This window comes from Oncorhynchus tshawytscha, linkage group LG16 (assembly GCF_018296145.1).
Source record: "Oncorhynchus tshawytscha isolate Ot180627B linkage group LG16, Otsh_v2.0, whole genome shotgun sequence".
Classification (NCBI taxonomy): Eukaryota; Metazoa; Chordata; class Actinopteri; order Salmoniformes; family Salmonidae; genus Oncorhynchus; species Oncorhynchus tshawytscha.
The window spans coordinates 79,752,104-79,777,958 of NC_056444.1; the positions used below are offsets into that span (position 1 = coordinate 79,752,104).

The 25,855-nt window shown below is 47.5% G+C and overlaps 1 protein-coding gene across 1 annotated transcript in view; it reads right to left on the reverse strand.

The window, feature by feature from the left end:
* LOC112215251 (1-phosphatidylinositol 4,5-bisphosphate phosphodiesterase eta-2-like) overlaps window positions 1–25,855 on the reverse strand; it is an 86,809-nt gene that overhangs the window by 53,434 nt on the left and 7,520 nt on the right. The window contains exons 2-8 of the mRNA XM_042299729.1: window positions 22,126–22,272; window positions 14,681–14,924; window positions 12,913–13,042; window positions 5,751–5,921; window positions 3,669–3,762; window positions 2,770–2,973; window positions 1,238–1,358 (exon numbers count right to left, since the gene is read on the reverse strand). Of these exons, the coding sequence (XP_042155663.1) occupies window positions 1,238–1,358; window positions 2,770–2,973; window positions 3,669–3,762; window positions 5,751–5,921; window positions 12,913–13,042; window positions 14,681–14,924; window positions 22,126–22,272 (1,111 nt within the window). The remainder of the gene's footprint in view (window positions 1–1,237; window positions 1,359–2,769; window positions 2,974–3,668; window positions 3,763–5,750; window positions 5,922–12,912; window positions 13,043–14,680; window positions 14,925–22,125; window positions 22,273–25,855) is intronic.

A 25,855-nucleotide genomic window follows, 5' to 3' on the forward strand; every position in this document is an offset into this window, starting at 1 on the left:
CTTACAGACCTGGAGATTAAAACCCTCCTCGTCACAGCTGCCCATGTCCCTTAATGTTGATGATGTGGTTGTTACTGACAAGGACCACATGGCTGAGCTCTTTAAATCACCACTTCATTAAGTCAGGATTCCTATTTGACTCCGCCATTCCTCCTTGCCTGTCCAACATTTGCTCATCTCCACACCTTCTAATGCAACCATCCCGATGCTCCTCCCTCTTTTTCCCTTGCCCCACTACAAGGTTTCTCCCTGCCGGCGGTCACTGAGTCTGAGGTGCTAAAGGAGCTCCTTAAACTTGACCTCAAAAAACATCTGGATCAGATGGATTAGACCCTTTCTTCTGTAAGGTTGCAGCCCCTATCATCGCCAAGTCTCTCTCTGACCTTTTTAACCTGTCTCTCCTCTCTGGGGAGGTTCCATTGCTTGGAAGGCAGCCACGGTGCATCTTTTATTTAAAAGGGGGAGATCAAGCTAATCCTACCTTTTATAGGCCTATTTCTATTTTCCCCTGTTTACCAACAGAGTAAGTCATATGTAATCTGGTTTCCGCTCAGGTTATGAATGTGTCCTTAAAGGTCCTCAATGATTTCACCATTGCCCTTGATTCTAAGCAATGTTGTGTTGCCATTTTTATTGACTTGGCCAAAGCTTTTGATATGGTAGATCATTCAATTCTTGTGGGCTGGCTAATGAGTATTGGTGTCTCTGAGGGGTCTTTGGTCTGGTTTGCTAACCACCTCTCTCAAAGTGTGCAGTGTATAAAGTCAGAACATCTGCTGTCTCGGACACTGCCTGTCACCAAAGGAGTACCCCAAGGCTTGATCCAAGGCTCCACGCTCTTCTCAATTTACATCAACAGCATTGCTCAGGCAGTAGGAAGCTCTCGCATCCATTTATATGCAGATGATAATCTTATATTCAGCTGGCCCCACCCCGGATTGTGTTAAATGCTCTACAACAAAGCTTTCTTAGTGTCCAACAAGCTTTCTCTACCCTTAACCTTGTTCTGAGCACCTCAAAGACAAAGGTATTGTGGTACATACATACAGGCTCAGGATGAAGGACAGGCATTACAATATGTTATGTGGGAGAGAAATGTCAAATTAACCTCATGTTGCTATAAAAAAAAACGTTTTGATTTATATAGGTATTTTTGTTAAGACAGTTAACCTGAGAAGCTAGCTAGGACGTCTGTGGATAAAACAAGAATTAAGAACTCAGAAGCAGACATTCTTACTCGTTCTTCACAAAGGCGTACTTGTTGATGGTCTCGATGACGTCTTTGAAGAGGATCTTGGAGGTGAGAGTATAGCCGTGGTGCACGATGGGCTCACCGTCCTGCCCGTCCCAGCAGTCCACTGCAGTGGAGGGGAAGAAAAAGAATAGAGTGACCATGAGAAGGTTGTGTACACAAAGCTAATTAATACTTCCTGTGTTAATCCTTCAGCTCTCAAACTGTTACATACAAGGAACCCATTACATTCTCTGACTGAAGACAAGACAGACAATATTTGTACCAGTATGTAACCTCCATGTACAGTTGAAGTCGGAAGTTTACATACACTTAGGTTGGAGTCAATAAAACTCGTTTTTCAACCACTCCACAAATTTCTTGTTAACAAACTAAAGTTTTGGCAAGTCGGTTAGGACATCTACTTTGTGCATGACACAAGTCATTTTTCCAACAATTGTTTACAGACAGATTATTTCACTTATAATTCACTGTATCACAGTCCAGTGGGTGATACAGTATCTGTATCTGTCCAGGGGGTCAGAAGTTTACATACACTAAGTTGACTGTGCCTTTACACAGCTTGGAAAATTCCAGAAAATGATGTCATGGCTTTAGAAGCTTCTGGCAGGCTAATTGACATCATTTGAATCAATTGGAGGTGTACCTGTGGATGTATTTCAAGGCCTACCTTCAAACTCAGTGCCTCGTTGCTTGACATCAAAGGAAAATCTAAATAGATCAGCCAAGACCTCAGAAGAAAAAATAGAGACCTCCACAAGTCTGGTTCATCCTTGGGAGCAATTTCGGTACCAAAAACGCCGTTAGATACCAAAATAATGTGGATATATTGAAGCAACATCTCAAGACATCAGTCAGGAAGTTAAAGCTTGGTCTCAAATGGGTCTTGCAAATTGATAATGACCCCAAGCATACTTCCAAAGTTGTGGCAAAATGACTTAAGAATAACAAAGTCAAGGTATTGGAGCGGCCATCACAAAGCCCTGACCTCAATCCCATAGAAAATGTGTGGGCAGAACTGAAAAAGTGTGTGTGAGCAAGGAGGCCTACAAACCTGACTCAGTTCCACCAGCTCTGTCAGGAAGAATGGGCCAAAATTCCCCCAACTTACTGTGGGAAGCTTATGGAAGGCTAACCGAAACGTTTGACCCAAGTTAAACAATTGAAAGGCAATGCTACCAAATACTAATTGTGTATGTAAACTTCTGACCCACTGGGAATGTGATGAAAGAAATAAAAGCATTCTCTCTACTATTATTCTGACATTTCACATTCTTAAAATAAAGTGGTGATCCTAACTGACCTAAGACAGGGAATTTTTACTAGGATTACATTTCAGGAATTGTGAAAAACTGAGCTTAAAATCTATTTGGATAAGGAGTATGTAAACTTCTGACTTCAACTGTATGTGCACTGGTACACGCAGTGCACATACACTGGTACACGCAGTGCACATACACTGGTACGTTTTGGGTGCATGAGTGGGTGTTATTCAGAGAACGGCGCCTTCCACAGACCTTCCACGCAGCGGCAGCCGGCCTGCAGCACCCAGGCGTACATGTCGAGGCGGGACTGGGACATGAGCTGGTCCCCCATCAGGTAGGTGTTGTGGGACGAGGCGATGAAGTAGTTGCAGAGTGGCTGAGACATGTCCTGGGTCACCACGTTGTGCTCTGGGTTGAAAATGTCCCCCTCCGGGCTGCGCATGTAGCTGGTGAAACCTGGGTCACAAAGCAAACACTTTTTTTTAAAATAAAAAACAAAAAAACATTCTGCAACCAATTACATCCAGGTAGTCACCTCCCTGTTTCAGTCCGTTTTTGTCCACTTGGCGCCAAGTGAACGCAACCATTAAGAAGACCTCATTGGAGAGACGTTGTAGACGGGGGATGGGAGAGACGTTGTAGACGGGGGATGGGAGAGACGTTGTAGACGGGGGATGGGAGAGACGTTGTAGACGGGGGATGGGAGAGACGTTGTAGACGGGGGATGGGAGAGACGTTGTAGACGGGGGATGGGAGAGACGTTGTAGACGGGGGATGGGAGAGACGTTGTAGACGGGGGATGGGATTGGAGAGACGTTGTAGACGGGGGATTGGAGAGACGGGGGATGAGATTGAGAGACGGGGGATTGGGAGACGGGGGATTGGATTGGAGAGACGGGGGATGGGATTGGAGAGACGGGGGATGGGATTGGAGAGACGTTGGAGACGGGGGATGGGATTGGAGAGACGTTGGAGACGGGGGATTGGAGAGACGGGGGATGGGATTGGAGAGACATTGGATTGGAGAGACGGGGGATGGGATTGGAGAGACATGGGATTGGAGAGACATGGGATTGGAGAGACATGAGATTGGAGAGACATGCGACATTCGACTGATAAAAGGACAACAGAAAGTGGAACCAAGCTCTTACCATCAATACCCAGAACCCCTTGCTTCTGGTTCTCGGGGCATGGCTCAAATTTGTTCACAATCTCAATGCAATGGTCTTTGGTCACCTTCGTCATCTACAAAACAGAAAAAGACAAGAACAAACACACAATAAACAAATCGTTTTTAAAAATCCAGATTGACTACAGTAACTAATAATCAAATCCCTCTGCATAACAGGAAACATTGGAAGAGTTGGTGAAGATAGATTCCTGTTAATCCAATGAAGACATGTCCTCACATGCGGCTAATATCCCCCATCCCTGTGCAAAAATCCAATTGTCCGCCTGACAGCTGACTTTTAAACTGGCCGATTGGTCGATCTGATACCCATCCATGTCAATCATCGTCAGGCTGACCCAAAATGGGTGGGGGGGGGGGGGTGACACTCACTTTGTCGCAGTGCCAGTCAATCCCCCCCCAGTTGAGTGCTGCACACTACTAGATCTGGGAGACAGAGGCTTTAGCTAAGTAGCTTGGACTACTTACAGAGATGGGAAACTGGCGTTTCAAGGACAGATTGAGAAGCTAGCTAGCGAAAAGGTTGTGCCACTTTCCCCTGGTCACTTACAATCATTAGTGATTTGACATCAAACTGCTTTCTGACCATGGTTTTGCCCCGATTCCCGATCACGAGAGGCTAAAGGGCTTTTTAAGAAGTGGGTAAATGTGGAAAAATGTGTTTGGCTAACGAGTGCGTAGAGTGGAGACACTTTGGGTACTGTGGCAGCAAATGGTGATGAGATGGGAGAGTTAACACACGCACACGCAGTGAGAGAGAGAGAGCTAGTAAACACAGTTAATCAGAGAAAGTAAGGCAGGCTGTAGCTAATGATGCCGGCAGAGAGGAGAGGAGCTGGAGACCGCCCAGCTGCATCCTGTTTGAAATAACTCACCTCGTTAAACCACCACAAACCTCCCCGACAAAGTAGGGAGTTGTGGAACATCAAACACAATTAGCCCAAATAATATACCCCAGCTTCTGAAATGGGCAGACTAGACATCAACTGGGATCCAAACACCAAACAAATGCATTTTATCCCTGCTTCATTTTGTTGACTGCAAATTAGCCCAAAACGCACATGCTCGTTATAAAGCACAGAGCCAATTAATTCATCACTGCTCCTTTTATTTTTTACAGTCTCTCTATTTTTTTTTTAACAACAGAACCATTAGATAGGTGATCGTATGTTATTTTAGACACCCAAAGCCTTTAGAATTGGTACTGCTAATTCTAATAGCCTTGTAGGGGTCTGTGTCTGCACATACACACCACTATTAAGCCTTTGTTTCAGGCCCTAATAGAAAATCCATTAACCGACTGTGTCGGTCTGTCACCTAGCGGAGTCTCTATGGGGGTGAGTCACAACAGAAGATTCCTCCTCGTTTAGTTAGCTTGCGTGCTAAGTGGGATGTCAGCAAAAAAAAAAACTCATCTAACTTGCAAGAGCTTTTCCACATTGATAAGTTGATTATACACTGTAGATAAAGCTATATTGGCTCTGTTACTAGCATAGCACTTAGAATGACAAAATGTATTGGATAACCATTCCAAAATGGGATGTTTGTAGACCAAAGGGATGGTCTTTTTTTCCAGTCAAGTGTCTATTCTATCCGTTTGGTCTATAACGGTTGAAACGTCTTTGTCAAGGCTTAAGAGTCAAAATGTCAAGCTGAGCTTTTCACTGCAATTCAAGAGTAATATTGTGTGCCATCTGCATAATCTGTTGAATGGAACAATTCTGACAGGCAGGAAGGGGGGGGGGGGATGTCAAATTGTCCTGACAAGTGTATCCTGCTGCTACCATTATTGAGACTAAAATCTTTTAAAAATCAGGCTTTCGCCTCAGAGTAAAGCAATTACAAAAAAAAGAGTCACCGAAGTAACTTAAAAAGGTGGGACAAAGCAAGAGTTAACCCAGGTATCCTATGGATACCTTTTCAATATCTGGGGATGTGCAGTGTGTGTAACCCCGCAGATGTGTATGCTAGCATGCATGCTCGCACCTGTGTGTGTGTGTGCCTGTCTGGGTGCCTGCATACACTCCAGCTCTGCTCACTGTACCTTCTGGTCCAACTCCAGGAAGCGGGCCAGGTTGCTGGTGTCAAGGTGGTCCATGTGGTTGCTGTAGGTGAGCATGAGCAGGTAGAGGTCACGGCGTGTCGACATCATCTTGTAGAAGGAACAAAACTCCTCAAAGCCCAGGGTGCCCTGGTTGTCATCAGTGTCTGCCTCCTGGGAAGAAGAGAAGAGTGTAAAGTTAGTCCAGGTAACCATTCATTATCTGCACTGATCTTATGTTGCACTCACTATGCATATTCACAAGACTACATACTATTTACACACACACACACACACAAAAACACACACTTGTACATATCTACCTCAAATACCATATTATTATTTATCCTGATGCCTAGTCACTTTACCCTGCCTTCATGTACATATCTACCTCAAATACCTTATTATTATCTATCCTGATGTCTAGTCACTTTACCCTGCCTTCATGTACATATCTACCTCAAATACCTTATTATTATCTATCCTGATGTCTAGTCACTTTACCCTGCCTTCATGTACATATCTACCTCAAATACCATATTATTATTTATCCTGATGCCTAGTCACTTTACTCTGTCTTCATGTACATATCTACCTTAAATACTTCGTACCTCTCAACACTGATCTGGTACATCCTGTATATACAGTACAGGTCAAACGTTTGGACACCTCTTTATTTGGACTATTTTCTACATTGTAGAATAATAGTGAAGACATCAAAACTATTAAATAACACCTATGGAATCATGTAGTAACCAACAAAAAAAAAGTGTTTAGATTTTAGATTCTTCAAAGTAGCCACACTTTGCATTGACAGCTTTGCACATTCTTGGCATTCTCTCAACCAGTTCACCTGGAATGCTTTTCCAACAGTATTGAAGGAGTTCCCACATATGGGGAGCACTTGTTGGCTGCTTTTCCTTCACTCTGCAGTCCAACTCATCCCAAACCATCTCAATTGGGTTGAGGTTGTGTGATTGAGGAGGCCAGGTCATCTGATGAAGCACTCAATCAATCACTCTCTTTTGTCAAATAGCCCTCAAACACAGCCTGGAAGTGTGTTTTGGGTCTTTGTCCTGTTGAAAAACAAATGATAGTGGGTCTAGGTGCAAACCAGATGGGATGGCGTATCGCTGCAGAATGCTGTGGTAGTCATGCTGGTTAAGTGTGCCTTGAATTATAAATAAATCACAGAGTGTCAACAGCAAAGCACCCCCATGCTTCACAGTGGGAACCACACATGCAGAGGTCATCCGTTTACCTACTCTGCATCTCACAAAGATACGGTAGTTGGATCCAAAAATCTCCAATTTGGACTCCAGGCCAAAGGACAGATTTCCACCGGTCTAATGTCCATTGCTCGTGTTTCTTGGCACAAGCAAGTCTCTTCTTCTTATTGGTGTCCTTTAGGTGGTGGTTTATTTGCAGCAATTCGACCACGAAGGCCTGATTCACGTAAAGCATTTATTTGGGCTGCAATTTCTGAGTCTGGTAACTAATGAACGCATCCTCTGTAGAGGTAACTCTGGGTCCTCTGAGAGCCAATTTCATCACAGCGCTTGATGGTTTTTGCAATTGCACTTGAAGAAACTTTCAAAGTTTAATAATATGGACTTGGTCTTTTACCAAGTAGGGCTTCTTCTGCAGACCACCCATACCTTGTCACAACACAACTGATTGACTCAAACGAAATAAGGAAAGAAATTCCACAAATGTACTTTTAACAAGGCACACCTGTTTTTCGAAATGCAATCCAGGTGACTACCTCATGAAGCTGGTTGAGAGAATGCAAAGAGTGTGCAAAGCTGTCATCAAGCCAAGGGTGGAAACTTTGAAAATATATTTGGATTTGTTTAACACTTTTTTGGGTTACTACATGATTCCATATGTGTTATTTCATAGTTTTGATGTTATTCTACAATGCAGAAAATAGTAAAAATAAAGAAAAACCCTTGAATGAGTAGGTGTGTCCAAACTTTTGACTGGTACTGTAGCTCTAATCTTGTGTATTTGATTCCTTGTGTTACTACTTCATATTCTGTTGTTACCTCTGCATCGTTGGGAAGGGCTCGTAAGCAAGCATTTCACTGTTTATACCTGTTGTATTCGGCGCATGTAACATATAACATTTGAATGTTGACCCAAACATCGGCTCAACGGAGAGGCAAAAAGAGCACCTGGCAGAAACAGTGTCTCAACACTGAACAGGAAGTCAAATCTCTCGAGGGAGAAACTGACTTCATGCGGTACACTAAGTGTAGCAAGAATGCGCACACCCACCCACACAAACATCAAGGTCCAGATTGGTCCCTGGTGTCGTGTGTTACACCGGAGGCAGTCTCTTTTCCTACGCACCATATGGGTGACACCCCCCACGGGGGGGAAGGGCTTAGTGCAGCTCGCTACGCCACAGGCTGGGGGTGAAGGAACTGCCATGGGCGCCAGCGCTAACAGACTAACATGATAACACACTGCTAACTCACTAATCTTAGCAGGGCTGTCAAAGGACCCTCTGGCTCCACCAGGCTGTGTCCTGGCTGGGAGTTTGTAGCTAATACAATAGCCTGTTTGCTAAGTGAAAAGTCCAAGGACCCTTCCATCAGACCTTCTCTAATGTGTTTAGAGGAGGTGGCAAGGATAGAGGATACAAGGAATCTTAGGCAGGATGAATTGAGGAGGAGCCCAGGAGTCATTATGAAAAAAGGCACAACAGCAATTTCTAGGTGCCTCTCAATTGCCTTTCTTGTTATATAGTTTCCTGTGACAAATCTGTCCCAAATTTCATAACAGTCACGACGACACATCCCCACTAAGTGAGTCATTTGGACAGCTTTGAAAAAGGTCAAGTCCTGAGGTTGACTGAGGTTGTTAAATTAACTCCATTGAAATGTTGTGAAATAATGAAGCCACAACTCTCTTTTAATTCAGCATGACTGGCTCATTTGGAGAAAGCGGATTGGTCCTTTCTTGGAGCGGATACTAACATGGTGAACAGGATGTGTATCCTCACAGACTGCGCCAAGCTAGCTAAGAAATCAAGGGTAATTGTCATTTTCATAGGCTTTATGGTTTCCGTGAAGCATATTGGCATCAAAAGGGCCATCTTCTCTTTCATAAGATAAAGGATCACATCTCAGAAAGGAAAGTATACCACGGGTGTTGGACTATTTTAAACCACCAACCCACGGAGATTCAATACTTTGATTTGTTAACATTTTGTCTGAGTCTTACATGGCACCCTGTTCTCTCTACTGAGCCCTGCTATCACTGATAACACACCTTCCCTCCCTCTCCTTCTTCCTTCCCTCCCTCTCCTTCTTTCTTCCTTCCCTCCCTCCTTCCCCTCCCCTCCCTCCCCACCCCTCCTTCCCCACCCCTCCCTCCCTCTCCCTCTCCCCTCATTCCCATTCCCTCCCTCTCCTCATTCCCTCCCTCTCCTCATTCCCTCCCTCTCCTCATTCCCTCCCTCTCCTCATTCCCTCCCTCTCCTCATTCCCTCCCTCTAGTAATTAGAGTGTTGGACTAGTAACCGAAAGGTTGCTGGATCGAATCCCCGAATCTGTCGTTCTGCCCCTGAACAAGGCATTTAACCCACTGTTCCCCAGGCGCCGAGAATTGGATGCCGATTAAGGCAGCCCCCCTCCACCTCTCTAATTCAGAGGGATTGGGATAAATGCGGAAGACACATTTCAGTTGAATGCCTTTAGTTTTACAACTGACTAGGTATCCCCTTTCCTCCTCCTCTCCCTCTCTCTCCTCCTCTCTCCTCCTCCACTTCCTCCCCTCCCTCCTCTCTCTCCCCCTCTCTCTCCCCCTACTCTCCCTCTCCTCCCCCTCCCTCCCTCCCTCTCTCCTCTCTCCCTCCTCCCTCCCTCCTCTCCCTCCTCTCCCTCCCTCCCCCCCCCTCTCCCTCCCTCCCTCTCTCCCTCCCTCCCTCCCTCTCCCTCCTCTCCTCCCTCTCTCCCTCCCCTCCCTCTCTCCTCCCCTCCCTCCCTCCCCTCCCTCCCCTCCCTCCCTCCCCCCTCTCTCCTCCCTCCCTCTCTCCCTCCCTCCTCCCCTCCCTCCCTCTCCCTCCCCTCCCTCCCTCCCCTCCCTCTCCCTCCCTCCCTCCCTCCCCTCCCCCCCCTCTCCTCCCCCTCTCTCCTCCCTCCCTCCCTCCCTCCCTCCCTCCCCCTCTCTCCTCCCTCCCCCCCTCCCTCCCTCCCCCTCCCTCCCTCCCTCTCTCCCTCCCTCCCTCCCTCTCCCTCCCCCTCCCTCCCTCCCTCTCCTCTCCTCTCTCTCCCTCCCTCCCTCCCCCTCCCTCCCCTCCCTCCTCCCCCCCCTCCCCTCCCCCTCCCTCTCCTCCCCCTCCTCCTCCTCCCTCCCCCCTCTCTCCCTCCCTCCCTCCCCCTCCCTCCCTCCCTCCCCCTCCCTCCCCTCTCCTCCCCCCTCTCTTCTCCCTCCCTCCCTCCCTCCCTCCCCCCTCCCTCCCTCCCTCCCCTCCCCTCCTCCCTCCCTCCCCCCTCTCCTCCCTCCCTCCCTCCTCCTCCCCCTCCCTCCCTCCCTCCTCCCCTCTCCCTCCCCCTCTCCCTCTCTCCCCCTCTCCTCTCCCCCTCCCTCCCTCCTCCCTCCCTCCCTCTCCCTCCCTCCCCCCTCTCCTCCCTCTCTCCCTCCCTCCCCTCTCCTCCCTCTCCTCTCTCTCTCCTCCCCTCCCTCCCTCCCCCTCCCTCCCCTCTCCCTCCCTCCCCCCCCTCCCTCCCCTCCCCCTCCCTCTCTCCTCCCCTCCCTCCTCTCTCCCTCCCCCTCTCTCCCTCCCTCCTCTCTCCCTCCCCCCCTCCCTCCCCTCCCTCCTCCCTCTCTCCCTCCCTCCCTCCCCCTCTCTCCTCCTCCCCTCCTCCCTCCCTCCCCCCCCCTCCCTCCCTCTCCCCTCCCTCCTCCCCCTCCTCTCCTCCCTCCCCTCTCCCCTCTCTCCCTCCCCCCCTCCCTCCCTCCCCCTCTCCCTCCCCCCCTCCCTCCCTCCTCCCCTCCCTCCCTCCTCCCCCCTCTCCCTCCCCTCCCTCTCTCCTCCCTCCCTCCCTCTCTCCTCCCTCCTCTCTCCCTCCCTCCCTCTCTCCCCCTCCCTCTCCCTCCCTCCCTCCTCCCCCTCCCTCTCCCTCCCTCCCTCCTCCCCTCTCTCCTCCTCCCCCCTCTCCCTCCCTCCCTCCCCCCTCTCTCTCTCCCTCCCTCCTCCCCCCTCCTCCCCCCTCTCTCCTCCCCCCTCTCCCCCTCCCTCCCTCCTCCCCTCCCCCCCCTCCCTCCCTCCTCTCTCCCTCCCTCCCCTCCCTCCCCCTCTCCTCCCTCCCTCCCCCTCCCTCCTCCCTCCTCTCCTCCCTCCTCCCTCCCTCCCTCTCCCTCCCTCTCCTCTCTCTCTCCTCCCCTCCCTCCCTCCCCCTCCCTCTCTCCCCCCTCCCCCTCTCTCCTCCCCCTCCCTCCTCCCCCCTCCCTCCCTCCTCTCTCCCCCTCCCTCTCTCCCTCCCCCCTCCTCCTCCCCCTCCCTCTCTCCCCCCTCCCCCTCTCTCTCCTCCCTCCCCCTCCCTCCCCCCCCCTCTCTCCTCCCTCCCCCTCCCCTCTCCCCCCTCCCTCCCCCCCCTCCCTCTCTCCCTCCCTCCCTCCCCCTCTCTCCCCCTCTCTCCCTCCCCCTCTCCTCCCTCCCTCCCCCCTCTCTCCTCCCCCCTCCTCCCTCCCTCCCTCCCCCTCCCCCTCCCCTCCTCCCCCCTCCTCCCTCTCCTCCCTCCCCCCCTCCTCCCTCCCCCTCTCCTCCCCCTCTCCCTCTCCTCCCCCTCCCTCCTCCTCCCCCCTCCCCTCCTCCTCCCCCCCTCTCCTCCTCCTCCCTCCCCCCTCTCCTCCTCCTCCCCCTCCTCCCTTCCTCCTCCCCCCTCTCCCCTCTCCTCCCCCCTCTCCTCCTCCTCCTCCCCCTCTCCCCTCCCCCCCCCCTCTCCTCCCCCTCCCCCCCTCCTCCTCCTCCCCCTCTCCTCCTCCTCCTCCCCCCTCTCTCTCCTCCCCCTCCCTCCCTCCTCCCCCCCTCCTCCCTCTCCTCCCCCCCCTCCCCCCTCTCCTCCTCCCCCCCCCTCTCCTCCTCCCTCCCCCCCCTCCCCCTCCTCCCCCTCCCTCCTCCTCCCCCTCCCCCTCTCTCCTCCCCCCCTCCCCCCTCTCCTCCTCCTCCCCCTCCTCCTCCCTCCTCCCCCCTCCTCCCCCCCCTCCTCTCCTCTCCCCCTCCTCCCTCCTCTCCTCCCCCTCTCCCCCTCCTCTCCTCCCCCCTCCTCCCCCCCTCTCCCTCTCCTCCCCCCCTCTCCTCCTCCTCCCCCCCCTCTCCCTCTCCTCCCCCCTCTCCTCCCCCTCTCCCTCTCCTCCCCCTCTCCTCCCCTCCTCCCCTCTCTCCTCCCTCCTCCCCCTCTCTCTCCTCCTCCTCTCCCTCTCCTCTCTCTCTCCCCCTCTCCTCCCCCTCTCCTCCCCCCTCCCTCCCTCCTCTCTCCTCCCCCCTCCTCCTCCTCTCCCCCTCTCCCTCCTCCCCACACACCACACTCCCACATTCAAAATATGACTCCTCCTCCTCCTTCTCCCTCTCCTCCCCCCTTTCTCCTCCCCCCTCTCCTCCTCCTCTCCCTTCCTCCTCCTCCTCCCCCTCTCCCTCTCCTCAGGCTTCCTCCCCCTCCCCTCTGCCTCCCCCTCTCCTCCCCCCTCTCCTCCTCCTCCCCCTCCTCCTCCCTCCTCCTCCTCCCCCTCTCCCTCTCCTCCCCCCTCTGAAAACCTCCCCCCCCTCCCCCTACTTTATTTTCCTCCTCCCCCTTTGTAAGAGATGTGTTCCATTAACTCCCCACAGGTGGTCACATTGACTGATCCCCCTCCCCGTCTCCTTGATCCCCTATAGACTGCAACTCCCCCCCCTCCTCCGAGCGTCTTCACAATGTTTTAGCATAGGTTGTCTAAGTGCATCTCGGTTCAGAGCCCAAAACAGTCCTCAAACAACGCAAAATCTTCTGTTTCTCTCCTCCACCCCTCCCAGCTCCAGAGTCTCCTTTCTCACAAGCCGTCTGTCCCCTGACAGAGACAATCTCTAGCCCTCCCCCTCCCTCCCTCTCTCTCTACCTCTCTCCTCTCACTCTCTCCTCCCACACACACACACATTCAAAATATGACTGTAGTGTACCTTAAACATTTGCTTGACTTTCTGGCGGGGCAGGTTGACGTTCAGCTTGTGTAGGAGGTGCAAGACCTCACTGATACTCAGGCTTCCATCGCCGTTCTTATCTGCCTCCGTAAACGTCTGCTTCAGCCACGTACAAACCAACCAGGGGTTAAGGATAGATAACACACACACAACAACAAGCCCTGTGAAAACCTACTTAGGTTATACTTTATTTTAAAATAGTCCTTTGTAAGAGATGTGTTCCATTAACTAGGCACAGGTGGTCACATTGACTGATTAATCGCGTCATCGATTGATCAAGTATAGACTGCAACAGAAAGTGTACAGCGAGCGTGGTTCACAATGTTTTAGCATAGGTTGTCTAAGTGCATCTCGGTTCAGAGCCCAAAACAGTCGTCAAACAACGCAAAATCTTCTGTTTCTCTGACACAGCTCCCAGCAGCAGAGTCTAATTTTAACACAAGCCGTCTGTGTGCGACTGACAGAGACAATGTGATAGCAGGTGGAGGCTTCTGGATGTACCTTTTCATCAGCACATCAAGCTCGCTGGCACGCCGAAGCCGCAGTGTGTGTACGCATGTCTGTGTGTGGGGAGAGAAATAACTTGTGTGTGTGTGTGTGTGTAAGAGCAAGTGCACTGTGTGTGCAACCATGCAAAAATCATTATTAATTATCCACAACCGATTCAAGTATTAAAAACTCCTCACCAAAAAATGCAGGGGAGAAGCAGTTCTCCAAATCCACAGTTCGGAACGTATTGGGGTCATGGGTCAATTCAGTTTCAGTACAGCAGGAAAATGACATGCCAACAGTTACTGTAGTTATTATTTTTTCATTTTAGAAAGAGTGTTGGTATTCCTGACTCCATATGACCATGAGTCATATAACGCCTGATGAGCTCACCATCGGGAATAACACTTTGGTTTTTCTTGAATGAAAACACACGATTAGTCAACAACACTAAATTAAAGTCCAATATGCATGTGAAACCCATATGTAAACATGGCACAGACATTGTATAGGCCTATGCTATAAGGTTTTCTTACAAAAGAGAAAAAATGTGCACTCTCATAAAGGGGTGTGTCTGTATCACGGTTCACGTTCATTTCCCACTCTGGGGTAATGTCATCGGCTGTCACTGAAGTAGCTCTGTAGCCCTCGGAGGGAAGTTCGCAACGTGGTTCGAGCACTTTCACGAGGTGTTGAAACCCTTTCTAGTCAACCACGGAGAAGGAGTACATATCCGCAGCTATAAAACATATCCGTCACTCTTGTAACTTATTTGGAGCGGTCAGAATGTGGAGGGTTGCTTGAATACTGCCCTCCGGTGGTAGGAATACTGAGGTGATGTCAACATGTATTAATCATGATTGTTTTTAAATGAATAGCCTGAAATGGTTGTGTCAGCTCAGATTTACTCATTTACACAACATAGGCATAGCTTATATCACCTAGTGTTCTTATTATTTTATTAATTGTGTGGACCAAACTGAGGTCCCGGGTACTGAACAGTTTGGTACGAATACGTGTACAATTACACCCCTACAAAAAAAATACACGGTACTTTAATTCTTCTCCTGACCTGATTAGAAATCCAATTGACCTGTGGGTCGTATTCACAAGGCAAGGGAAGAAACCGGGAGGGACCAATTACAAGCGCTCCTTTTCTGTTGCAAAAACGGTTTGCTACAGTGTATGACCCTGACCCTGCTCTCCAATGACTTAAACCCATGCCCAGAAAGAGCCAAACATGCACAGGTAAGGATATTGGTCACGGGTGCGCTGCCTCTTGGCCAGGCTGTCCTCGTCGCTGATGCCTGCCACCAGGTACTTGAGGCCGGTGATCCAGGTGCGTGCTTCCTCGCCCGTACTGGAGACCAAGTCCAGGGACTCCAAGCGCTCTCCGTAGTACAGGCTGAAACAGCAGTTGGGATCAAAGCTGCCCTCAGAGTAGCGCTGGAAGATCTCAGACTGCTTACCCTCGCACACCTCTCGGATGGAGTCAATGGAGACTAGGGAACGAGGAAGCAAATGGTTAGTTCACCATCACTCTGAAACAGTGAAACAAACTCTGACCGTTGAATTTGGGCCTTTACCGCCACCATTTTCACATTGCCAACTGGAACACATTAAAAGACGGGGGGGAGTATTCGAGGGAAACCAGAGGAACTTCAAAACGTAGCCTATTAAAACTTAGAGAATCAGGAAGTCACTTGACGGAGCAAACCCATTTACATAACCCTTATATTCAAATTATATTGAATTCATTCCATTTGGTGGGACTGGAATGATTTGAACCCGGTTTGGTGTATAACGAGGCTGAAATGGCAGCGGGCAGCTAAGGGAGGGATGGAAGCTTAACTTAGAAGTCTTTATTATGAGACTTAGGCAATATGATATGGCATTAAAAAAAATAATTGCTAGGATTTAGCTTGCTGTGCCCGAAGAGCTATGTTATTAAGATGAAACTCTTAGGGGATAGTAATGACATTTTACAGGAAATTCATTAACATTGAGCTTCTTTTCTCCAAACAGATTAAATGGGTATATACAGTCGCTAGTGAGTTTACACACCCCTTCCAGTCTTCACATTTTTTTCTCCCCTAAAATACAATTTTAAAAAGGGAATCAATTGGGATTTTTTTTCCCTACAGATCTACACAATCTACTCCACATTTTCAGTGAAAAGTGAAAGAAATTAGCGAAAATCTTCCAAATAAAAATAAAACATTGATTGATTGCTGATGTCTTCAGAATCCAGAGGAACTTCAAATGTAGCCTATTAAAACTTAGTGAATCAGGAAGTCACTTGATGGAGCAAATCCAAGGAAAGGAATCAAAGGAATCACCTTTGAGAGCCGTTACAGCTGTGAATAAGATTCTACCTTCAACAACTCTCAGGCCAACATACAGGTAACTGACAAAATAGTGCAATCACTTGATTAAATGAGGGATAAAAAAGTATAGTGAAAACATGTGCTTCCACGCAGGTGGAGTTCCTAAATCTAATCCAGAGCGAATTTAAGAAGCATTTAGGGTTAAGTGCCTTGCTCAAGGGCACATCCGATTTGTCACCTAGTCGGATCTGGGATTCGAACCAGCGACCTTTCGGTTTACTGGCCCAATGCTCTTAAAATCACTAGGCTACCTGCTGCCCTAGTTTTTTTTTATCCGTTATTTTACCAGGTAAGTTGACTGAGAACACATTCTCATTTGCAGCAACGACCTGGGGAATAGTTACAGGGGAGAGGAGGGGGATGAATGAGCCAATTGTAAACTGGGGATTATTAGGTGACCGCGATGGTTTGCGGGCCAGATTGTAAATTTAGCCAGGACACCAGGGTTAACACCCCTACTCTTACGATAAGTGCCATGGGATCTTTAATGACCTCAGAGAGTCAGGACACCTGTTTAACGTCCCATCCGAAAGACGGCACCCTACAGAGGGCAGTGTCCCCAATCGCTGCCCTGGGGCATTGGGATATTTTTTTCTTTAGACCAGAGGAAAGAGTGCCTCCTACTGGCCCTCCAACACCACTTCTAGCAGCATCTGGTCTCCCATCCAGGGACCAGGATCAACCCTGCTTAGCTTCAGAAGCAACACAGCAGTGGTATGCAGGGTGGTATACTGTTGGCTAGTTAATTAAGCATTAGCATCCAGCTTAGGATCATGTATAAAAATGCTGCCGTAGGCCATTATTTTGGCTACCACGGCTACGCCCCATAGGATGACAATGCCCCCATCCACAGGGCACAAGTGGTCACTGAATGGATTGATGAGCATGAAAATGAATAAATGTCAAATGCCATGGACCTCCCAGTCACCCGATCTAAATCCAATTGAACACTTTCTGGAGTGGTGACTGAGACAGCGTTTTTCACCACCATTAACAAAATGACATATGGAATTTCTTGTGGAGAATGGTGTCACATACCTCCAATAGAGTTCCAGACAATTGTAGAATCTATGCCAAGGCGCAAAGAAGCAGGTTTTTTCTTTTTTTTGTACCTCTTTTTCATGTTATTCAAATTGGTAGTTACAGTCTTGTCCCGGGTCTGTAGTGACACCTCAAGCACTGTGATGCAGTGCCTTAGTCCACTGCGCCACTCAGGAGGCCCATTGAAGCTGTTCTGGCTCATGGTTGCCATATATGATGAACAGAGAGTAGCAGTAGCGTAAAAAGAGGGGTTGGCGGGTGGTGGGACACAATGCGGATCGCCCGGTTAGCCAATGTGCGGGAGCACTGGTTGGTCGGGCCATTTAGGTAGTATGTACATGAATGTATAGTTAAAGTGACTATGCATATAAGATAAACAGAGTAGAAGCAGCGTAAAAGAGGGGTTGGGGGGTGGCACACAATGCAAATAGTCCAGGTAACCATTTGCTTACCTGTTCAGGAGTCTTATGGCTTGGGGGTAAAAACTGTTGAGAAGCCTTTTTGTCATAGACTTGGCACTCCGGTACCACTTGCCATGCGGTAGTAGAGAGAACAGTCTATGACTGGGGTGGCTGGGGTCTCTGACAATTTCAGGGCCTTCCTCTGACAACGCCTGGTGTAGAGGTCCTGGATGGCAGGCAGCTTTGCCCCAGTGATGTACTGGGCCGTACGCACTACCCTCTGAAGTGCCTTGCGGTCGGAGGCCGAGCAATTGCCGTACCAGGCAGTGATGCAACCGGTCAGGATGCTCTCGATGTTGCAGCTGTAGATCCTTTTGAGGATCTCAGGACTCATGCCAAATCTTTTTAGTTTCCTGAGGGGGAATAGGCTTTGTCGTGCCCTCTTTACGACTGTCTTGGTGTGTTTGGACCATTCTAGTTTGTTGTTGATGTGGACACCAAGGAATTTAAGCTCTCAACCTGCTCCACTACAGCCCTGTCGATGAGAATGGGGACGTGCTCGGTGCTCCTTATCCTGTAGTCCACAATCATCTCCTTGGTCTTGGTCACGTTGAGGCATAGGTTGTTATTCTGGCACCACCCGGCCAGGTCTCTGACGACCTCCCTATAGGCTGTCTCGTCGTTGTCGGTGATCAGGCCGACCACTGTTGTGTCGTCAGCAAACTTAATGATGGTGTTGGAGTCGTGCCTGGCCATGTAGTCGTGGGTGAACAGGGAGTACAGGATGGGACTGAGCACGCACCCCTGGGGAGCTCCAGTGTTGAGGATCAGCGTTAGAGATGTGTTGTTACCTACCCTCACCACCTGGGGGCGGCCTGTCAGGAAGTCCAGGATCCAGTTACAGAGGGAGGTGTTAAGTCCCAGGTTCCTTAGCTTAGTGATGAGCTTCGTGGGCACTATGGTGTTGAACGCTGAGCTGTAGTCGATGAATAGCATACTCATATAGGTGTTCCTTTTGTCCAGGTGGGAAAGGGCAGTGTGGAGTGCAATAGAGATTGCATCATTTGTGGATCTGTTTGGGCAGTATGCAAATTGGAGTGGGTCTAGGGTTTCTGGGATAATGGTGTTGATGTGAGCCATTACCAGCCTTTCAATGCACTTCATGTCTACGGACATGAGTGCCACGGGTCTGTAGTCATTTAGGCAGGTTGCCTTTTGTTCTTGGGCACAGGACTATGGTGGTCTGCTTGAGGCATGTTGGTATTACAGACTCAATCAGGGACATGTTGAAAATGTCAGTGAAGACACCTGCCAGTTGGTCAGTACATGCCCGGAGCACACGTCCTGGTAATCCATCTGGCCCCGCAGCCTTGTGAATGTTGACCTGTTTAAAGGTCTTACTCACATCGGTTACGGAGAGCGTGATCACACAGTCGTCCGGAACAGCTGATGCTCTCATGCATGCCTCAGTTTTGCTTGCATCGAAGTGAGCATAGAAGTGATTTAGCTCGTCTGGTAGGCTCGTGTCACTGGGAAGCTCGCGGCTGTGCTTCCCTTTGTAGTCTGTAATAGTTTGCAAGACCTGCCACATCCGATGAGCATCGGAGCCGGTGTAGTATGATTCAATCTTAGCCCTGTATTGACGCTTTGCCTGTTTGATGGTTCGTCGCAGGGCATAGCGGGATTTCTTGTAAGCTTCCAGGTTAGAGTCCCGCACCTTGAAGGCGGCAGCTCTACCCTTTAGCTCAGTGCGAATGTTGCCTGTAATCCATGGCTTCTGGTTGGGGTATGTACGTACAGTCACTGTGGGGACAACGTTCCTCAATGCACTTATTGATAAAGCCAGTGACTGATGTGGTGTATTCCTCAATCTCATCGGAAGAATCCCGGAACATGTTCCAGTCTGTGATAGCAAAACAGTCCTGTAGTTTAGCATCTGCTTCATCTGACCATTTTTTTTATAGACCGAGTCACTGGTGCTTCCTGCTTTAATTTTAGCTTTTAAGCAAGAATCAGGAGGATAGAGTTGTGGTTGGATTTACCAAATGGAGGGCGAGGGGGAGCGTTGTACGCGTCTCTGTGTGTGGAGTACAGGTGATCTAAAAATAATCCCTCTGGTTGCACATATAACATGTTGATAGAGATTTGGTAGAACGGATTTAAGCTTCCCTGCATTAATGTCTCCAGCCACTAGGAGTGCCGCCTCTGGGTGAGTGGTTTCCTGTTTGCTTATTTCCTTATACATCTGACTGCGGTCTTAGTGCCGGCATCTGTCTGTGGTGGTAAATAAACAGCCACGAAAAGTATAGCTGAGAACTCTCTAGGCAAGTAGTGTGGCCTGCAATTTATCATAATATACTCTACTTCAGGTGAGCAAAATCTAGAGACTTCCGTAGATTTCGTGCACAGCGTATATCCCGCTAGCTGAATATCCATGTCATCATTCAGCCACGATTCCGTGAAACATAGGATATTACAGTTTTTGATGTCCTCTTTGGTAGGATATTCGGGATCGTACCTCGTCTAGTTTATTTTCCAATGATTGCACGTTGGCGAGTAATATTGACGGTAACGACAGCTTTCCTAGTTGCATTCTGCGGGTTCGGACGAGGCATCCGGCTCTTCTTCCTCTGCGTCGCTTCCTTTTGCAAATAATTGGGATGTCAAGCTACTAAAATTAAGTTAAACCATAAACGTGCATTTTTATGTGAAAATCATAGAATTTTTGGTCGCTGAATATATTTTTTACACTGCAGGCTTCCTTCTTTCACTTTGTCATACAGGCCAGTAATGTAGACTGCATGCAATGTTGATGCTCTGTATTTTTGTGTAATGTGGAAGCAGTAGCATGTTATGGGTATGCTTGTCACCAGCAGAGACTGGGGAGTTTGTCCGGATCAAAAGAAATATGAAAAGGAGCTAAGCCCAGGTAAAATGTTAGCGGAAAACCCACCGTAGTCCTCTGAAAACCTAACCCCGGGACAGAGTTGAATGGCTTCCCAAGAGGAGTTGAGTGTTCCAGACACAGTCATGACTAAAATGTGTTTGAAAATCTGAGACAAAGTTTCAATATTGATTCGCAACCAAATTTGAGCTTGAGCAATTTTTACAAAAACAATGGATATGTTGTTCATTCGGAAAATATTTTATAATTTTCTTTCACTTTTAAAATGAGGAGTAGTGTAAATCGACAAAGAAAAATCCAATGTAATCCCTTTTATTTTTTTGGAGGGGGGGACAGTGAAATGTAAAGACTGCAAGGGGTGTGTATACTTTCACTAGGCAATGTACGTGGTGACCATTTTGAGTTCACCATACATGTTGAACATTTTGAGTTCACAGCACGTGGTGACCATTTTGAGTTGACCTCAAACCCATTCAATTTTCTGACACCCAAAAGGTGAGTAGTGTTTCCAGGAAGATTGACTCAGTCGTAAGTAACCTTTTGGAGTGATGCTCACCTCATTTGGTTTCTAATTATATATGTATACATTCTGTCTGGTTTCAAGAAGCTCTCTCCACATCATTCTTTTATATGCCAGAACCTGTTGAACATGCGTAATCCCCTTGGAAAGACTAACTAGCAGGTCTATAGGCCATCCAACCTGAGCAAAAACAATCAGTTCGTCCAAAAGCCTTTGTGGCCTTTGATTCATGCCGGGAATATAAGACACGATGAACTTCAATGACTCCAAGGGGGGAAATCGTCTTGGACACACAGTACTTCTCTGTACACAAAAGACAATGTATATTATACACTCAACATAATACTAACACTGCACATTACCCAACATGCACGTTGTTCCCTTCTCATAATATAAATCCTTCAACAGATGGGTGAGGCTAATGCTTTAGAGGGTGTGAACAAAGCTGAATGGGTGTAGACAAAGAACAGCTCTCCAGTAGGTGTACCAAAACATTCAAGGGACATTTTCTCAAAAGTGGAGTAACAAGTTTATCAACTTTCAAAGCAGAATTGCTTTCCCATTGTTCCTCAACTGCAGTGTATGACACCATTTATTAACTCCAAGTCTCTACTTTATCCAGTGTAAAAAAAAACAATTTCAAATGTTGTTGCATGCGACCGAATCGAGGTCAGTCACACACACGACAACACATTTCCCTTACATTCAGGCAGTGTACGCCTTAATGGTAATCAATGAATCTACAAATAGAATAATACAATAATGTTTGTTGATGCATTTCAGTTCAACTGCATAGACAGAGAGAGTTTTCATTTTAGAAGTCTCAGCTCACTGCACCCCAGTAACCATGGCAGTCTCAGCTCACTGCACCCCAGTAATTCTGTGTCCTGTACAGGTAGGGCAGTAGAGAAATGGTTGTATACTGATCGAGAGAAATGGTTATATACTGTGCCTAGTGACAGACTTCACATCTCTGTACAGTTTTACACATTTTACTGGCTTAGATTCAAATCTGTATTAAATAATACATTTTAAAATGTAAAAAAAATGTAAAATCAATGTAAAAATAAAAAATAAAAGCTGTCTTGACAATTTATATCCATTGTTAATTTGTTTCAGGTGAATCCTAAGTGATTCCTGTGCTGTTTGGGACTACAGTAATAGGCTCCGTGGGAAAGCTGGAAGTGCTGATTGTTGATGTGAGACAGAGTTAACGGACTTTTACGTTAATATGTGTACCAAACCGACCGCGGAAATCCTTCATTCCTTTTAATTCCAGGGCAATACAGAAGTAAGGAAGTAAAATGTGAGACACTGGATGAGGATCAGTCAGTCAGCCAAAAAGATTAACTCTTAGACTTGTCATTCAAGCACAATTAAAACAGATTTGGTCTTAACTCCTGTTAATTCCCAGTCTAAGCAGGTCAGCCATTCAGCAAAACCACTCACTCTTGGCCTTCTCGTTCTTGCGCGAGGGCCGCCAACGGATGCAGGACTTGTGTTGGTCCAGGTAAAAGTAGCGCACCAGTCCTCTGGAGCCACCCCGGAGCTTCACCATCTGGGTCCCTGTCTGCATGGAGTTCATGCATTTCTCCACTGGAGAGAGAAACACAAAGAGAGAAGGGGGGGGGGGGTTAGAGTATGAGAGAACTGTTACATGAGTTGTTGTTCCTGCATGTGTATGATGTGTGTAGAGCACTTGTGTGAGTGAGTGTGCATGTTTATTTGAGAGTCTCTCTGAGATAATGAGGGATACCATGCATTTGCATTGCAGTAGGTATGTTGTCAAGCACCAATTAAATAATTCCAGTCTGTAGCTCAAGCAGATAAATATTTACTCACATAAACACGCACGGTCTCACACACACACACAGGAATATGGCTGTCGCAGCCACCAGTTTTTTGCTTGGTAGGAGTGAATGAGTAGACTTCTCCCCGAAATCCCCTTAACCAGGAACATAGTGCAGTTCACAGCGTGTTAAAAACCTCTCTGGGATAGGCGGGATGCTTGCGTCCCACCTGGCCAATAGCCAGGGAAAATGCAGAGCGCCAAATTCAAATACTTTCATTAAATCACACAAGTAAGATACCAAATTAAAGCTACACTCGTTGTGAATCCAGCCAACGTGTCAGATTTCAAAAAGGCTTTTCGGCAAAAGCATAAGATGCTATTATCTGATGATAGCACAACAGTAAACAAAGAGAGAAACCATATTTCAACCCTGCAGGCGCGACACAAAACGCAGAAATAAAATATAAATCATGCCTTACCTTTGACGAGCTTCTTCTGTTGGCACTACAATATTTATTTATTTTTTATTTTACCTTTATTTAACTAGGCAAGTCAGTTAAGAACAAATTCTTATTTTCAATGACGGCCTAGGAACAGTGGGTTAACTGCCTGTTCAGGGGCAGAACGACAGATTTGTACCTTGTCAGCTCGGGGGTTTGAACTTGCAACCTTCCGGTTACTAGTCCAATGCTCTAACCACTAGGCTACCCTGCCGCCCCAATATGTCCCATAAACATCACAAATGGTTCTTTTGTTCGATTAATTCCATCTAAATATATCCAAAATGTCCATTTATTTGGCGCGTTTGATCCAGAAAAACACAGCTTCCAACTTGCGCAACGTCACTACAAAATATCTCAAGTTACCTGTAAACTTTGCCAAAACATTTCAAACTACTTTTGTAATACAACTTTTAGGTATTTTTAAACGTTAATAAATCAATCAAATTGAAGACGAGATGATCTGTGTTCAATACAGGAAGACAACAAACTGATGCTACTTTTCGAGACATGTGCCTCTCTCAAAAAGTCCACTTCAAGTGACACTCATTCAAGATGGCCGTACTTCTTCATTACACAAAGGAATAACCTCAATCAATTTCTAAAGACTGGTGACATGCAGTGGAAGCAGTAGGAACTGCAAACTAGTCCCTTAGAAATCTGGTTTCCCAATGAAACCTCATTGAATAGATAGTGACCTCAAAATAAATAAAAATCTGAATGGTTTGTCCTCTGGGTTTTGCCTGCTACATAAGTTCTGTTATACTCACAGACATGATTCAAACATTTATATACACTTCAGAGTGTTTCCTATCCAGATCTACTACTAATATGCATATCTTATATTCTGGGGATGAGTAGCAGGAAGTTGAATTTAGGCACGCTATTTTTCCAAAAGTGAAAATGCTGCCCCTTATCCCGAAGAAGTTTTAAAGGGGAAATTAACCAGAAACATAGTGCAGTTCACAGCATGTTATTAAAGGGGAAAACATGGACCAGTTGTTGTTAGGAATCCATCGGTTTATGTAGGATCCAGTGTTGAACACAGGTGTCGAGGCCAGAGAGCTTGTTAAACACCGAACATACTTCAAGAGGAAAATGGGTAACACTGAAGCAGACAATTTATGTAAAGAGAGAGGTTACCAAAATATCACTCCCAAATTCAGTGCATTATTTTGGTTTCAGTTTGACAGCTCCTTCACAGAGAGCCCAGTTAATGGCACCCATATTAAGCTGGTGCAGTGCCACATTTTTAGGCCCTTGGCTAAGGAGGTGTCAATCACATCCTATTGATCAATCGAATCCCATTGATCAAATCACAACATATTTTAATAATATATTGCCATTGGCTACTAAGTATAAACATCTACATTGACATTTGCATCTTCATTAAAACAGAAATGGCCAGCTCTCCAACTTGATCTATAACCAGTGTGTGTGTGTGTGTGTGGTATAAGTAATGGATATCCCACTGATGAATTGCTCTAATTGGCCATTGATTTGGCTTCCCTGGGCTCTCATCGGGCAATAGTGAGAATGGGCACCCGGGGACCCAGGTTAATTCAGTCCCGAACCCCAAACAGCCCATTTCCTCCAGGGCATAACGTAGGACACAAGCCGGATCGCTACTTACTTCAAAGTGCTTTACAAATTACTGCTACATAGATGCTAATGATACAGGCTACAGTGTATGGCACTGTACTGTTAACCTCACCTGCCAGCAATAAGCTGAACAAGAGATGTGTATTTAACCCAGAAGAGATGTGTATTTAACCCAGAAGAGATGTGTATTTAACCCAGAAGAGATGTGTATTTAACCCAGAAGATACAGTAAGTCATATGGCCAACTCTCTACTGCTGTAGGTGGGGCTAACTGAGATCCACGGATAAGACTGTGGGAAGTCTATAGAGATGAGGTCATTGAGAAACACTTCCAACAGGAAGTCAGCGAAGACTCCAGGTGTTCTTCTGACCTGTGTCTTTGTTGCCCAGTCTGTCTTCTGCCACACCATTGTGTCCTCTCTTCCAATGGATCAATAAAGTTTAACTCATTTCATTCACTGTACGTAGATAGAAGAACATTTTAAATACTACCAAGTCGTTCCAACTAGACCTGGCTATATCAACAACAGGTAAACACGCCGGGCTATGCAAACAGTCCAACACCTTTATTATTGTGGGTGTTCATATTATTCTAATTTCAGAAAAAATAGAAATAGACCACCCATTGACTTTCATTGGACTTCCCATTCTAGTCCTTCTATTTCTATTGCATGGAGACACAGTAGTGTATTCATGGTAGCCTAGTGGTTAGAGCGTTGGGCCAGTAACCGAAAGGTCGGGGACTTGTCAGCTCGAATCCCCGAGCTGACAAGTTAAAAATCTGTCATTCTGGCCCTGAGCAAGGCAGTTAACCCACTGTTCCCCAGGCTCCGAAGACATGGATGTCGATTAAGGCAGCCCCTCTCTGATTCAGAGGGGTTGGATTAAATGCTGAAGACGCATTTCAGTTGAATACATTCAGTTGGACAACTGACCAGGTATCCCCCTTTCCCTTATGTGCAATTGGTTGAGCCAAGCAAAGCTCTTTATTGGCAGGACCTCTGACTGACCTGTGGGTTACCATGGCTCCAACCCAGAAACAAAAATAACAGACGGCGAGAGGGAGGAGCCTCTCTCTCTCTCTGGGCTTGATCAATACCATCACTCTGCTGCACACTACCCATAGGCTTCCAGTGCTCACAAACACACATCACCAGCGGAGCATGAATAATAAAATAGGCCTGTATTCCCCTCTGTCCCAGTCTGAACTGTGTCTGCCTCTTCAGCTCTGAATGTGTCCAGAACAGTCCCACATTTAATAAGGAAGGCCGTCTCCTTCCAACCT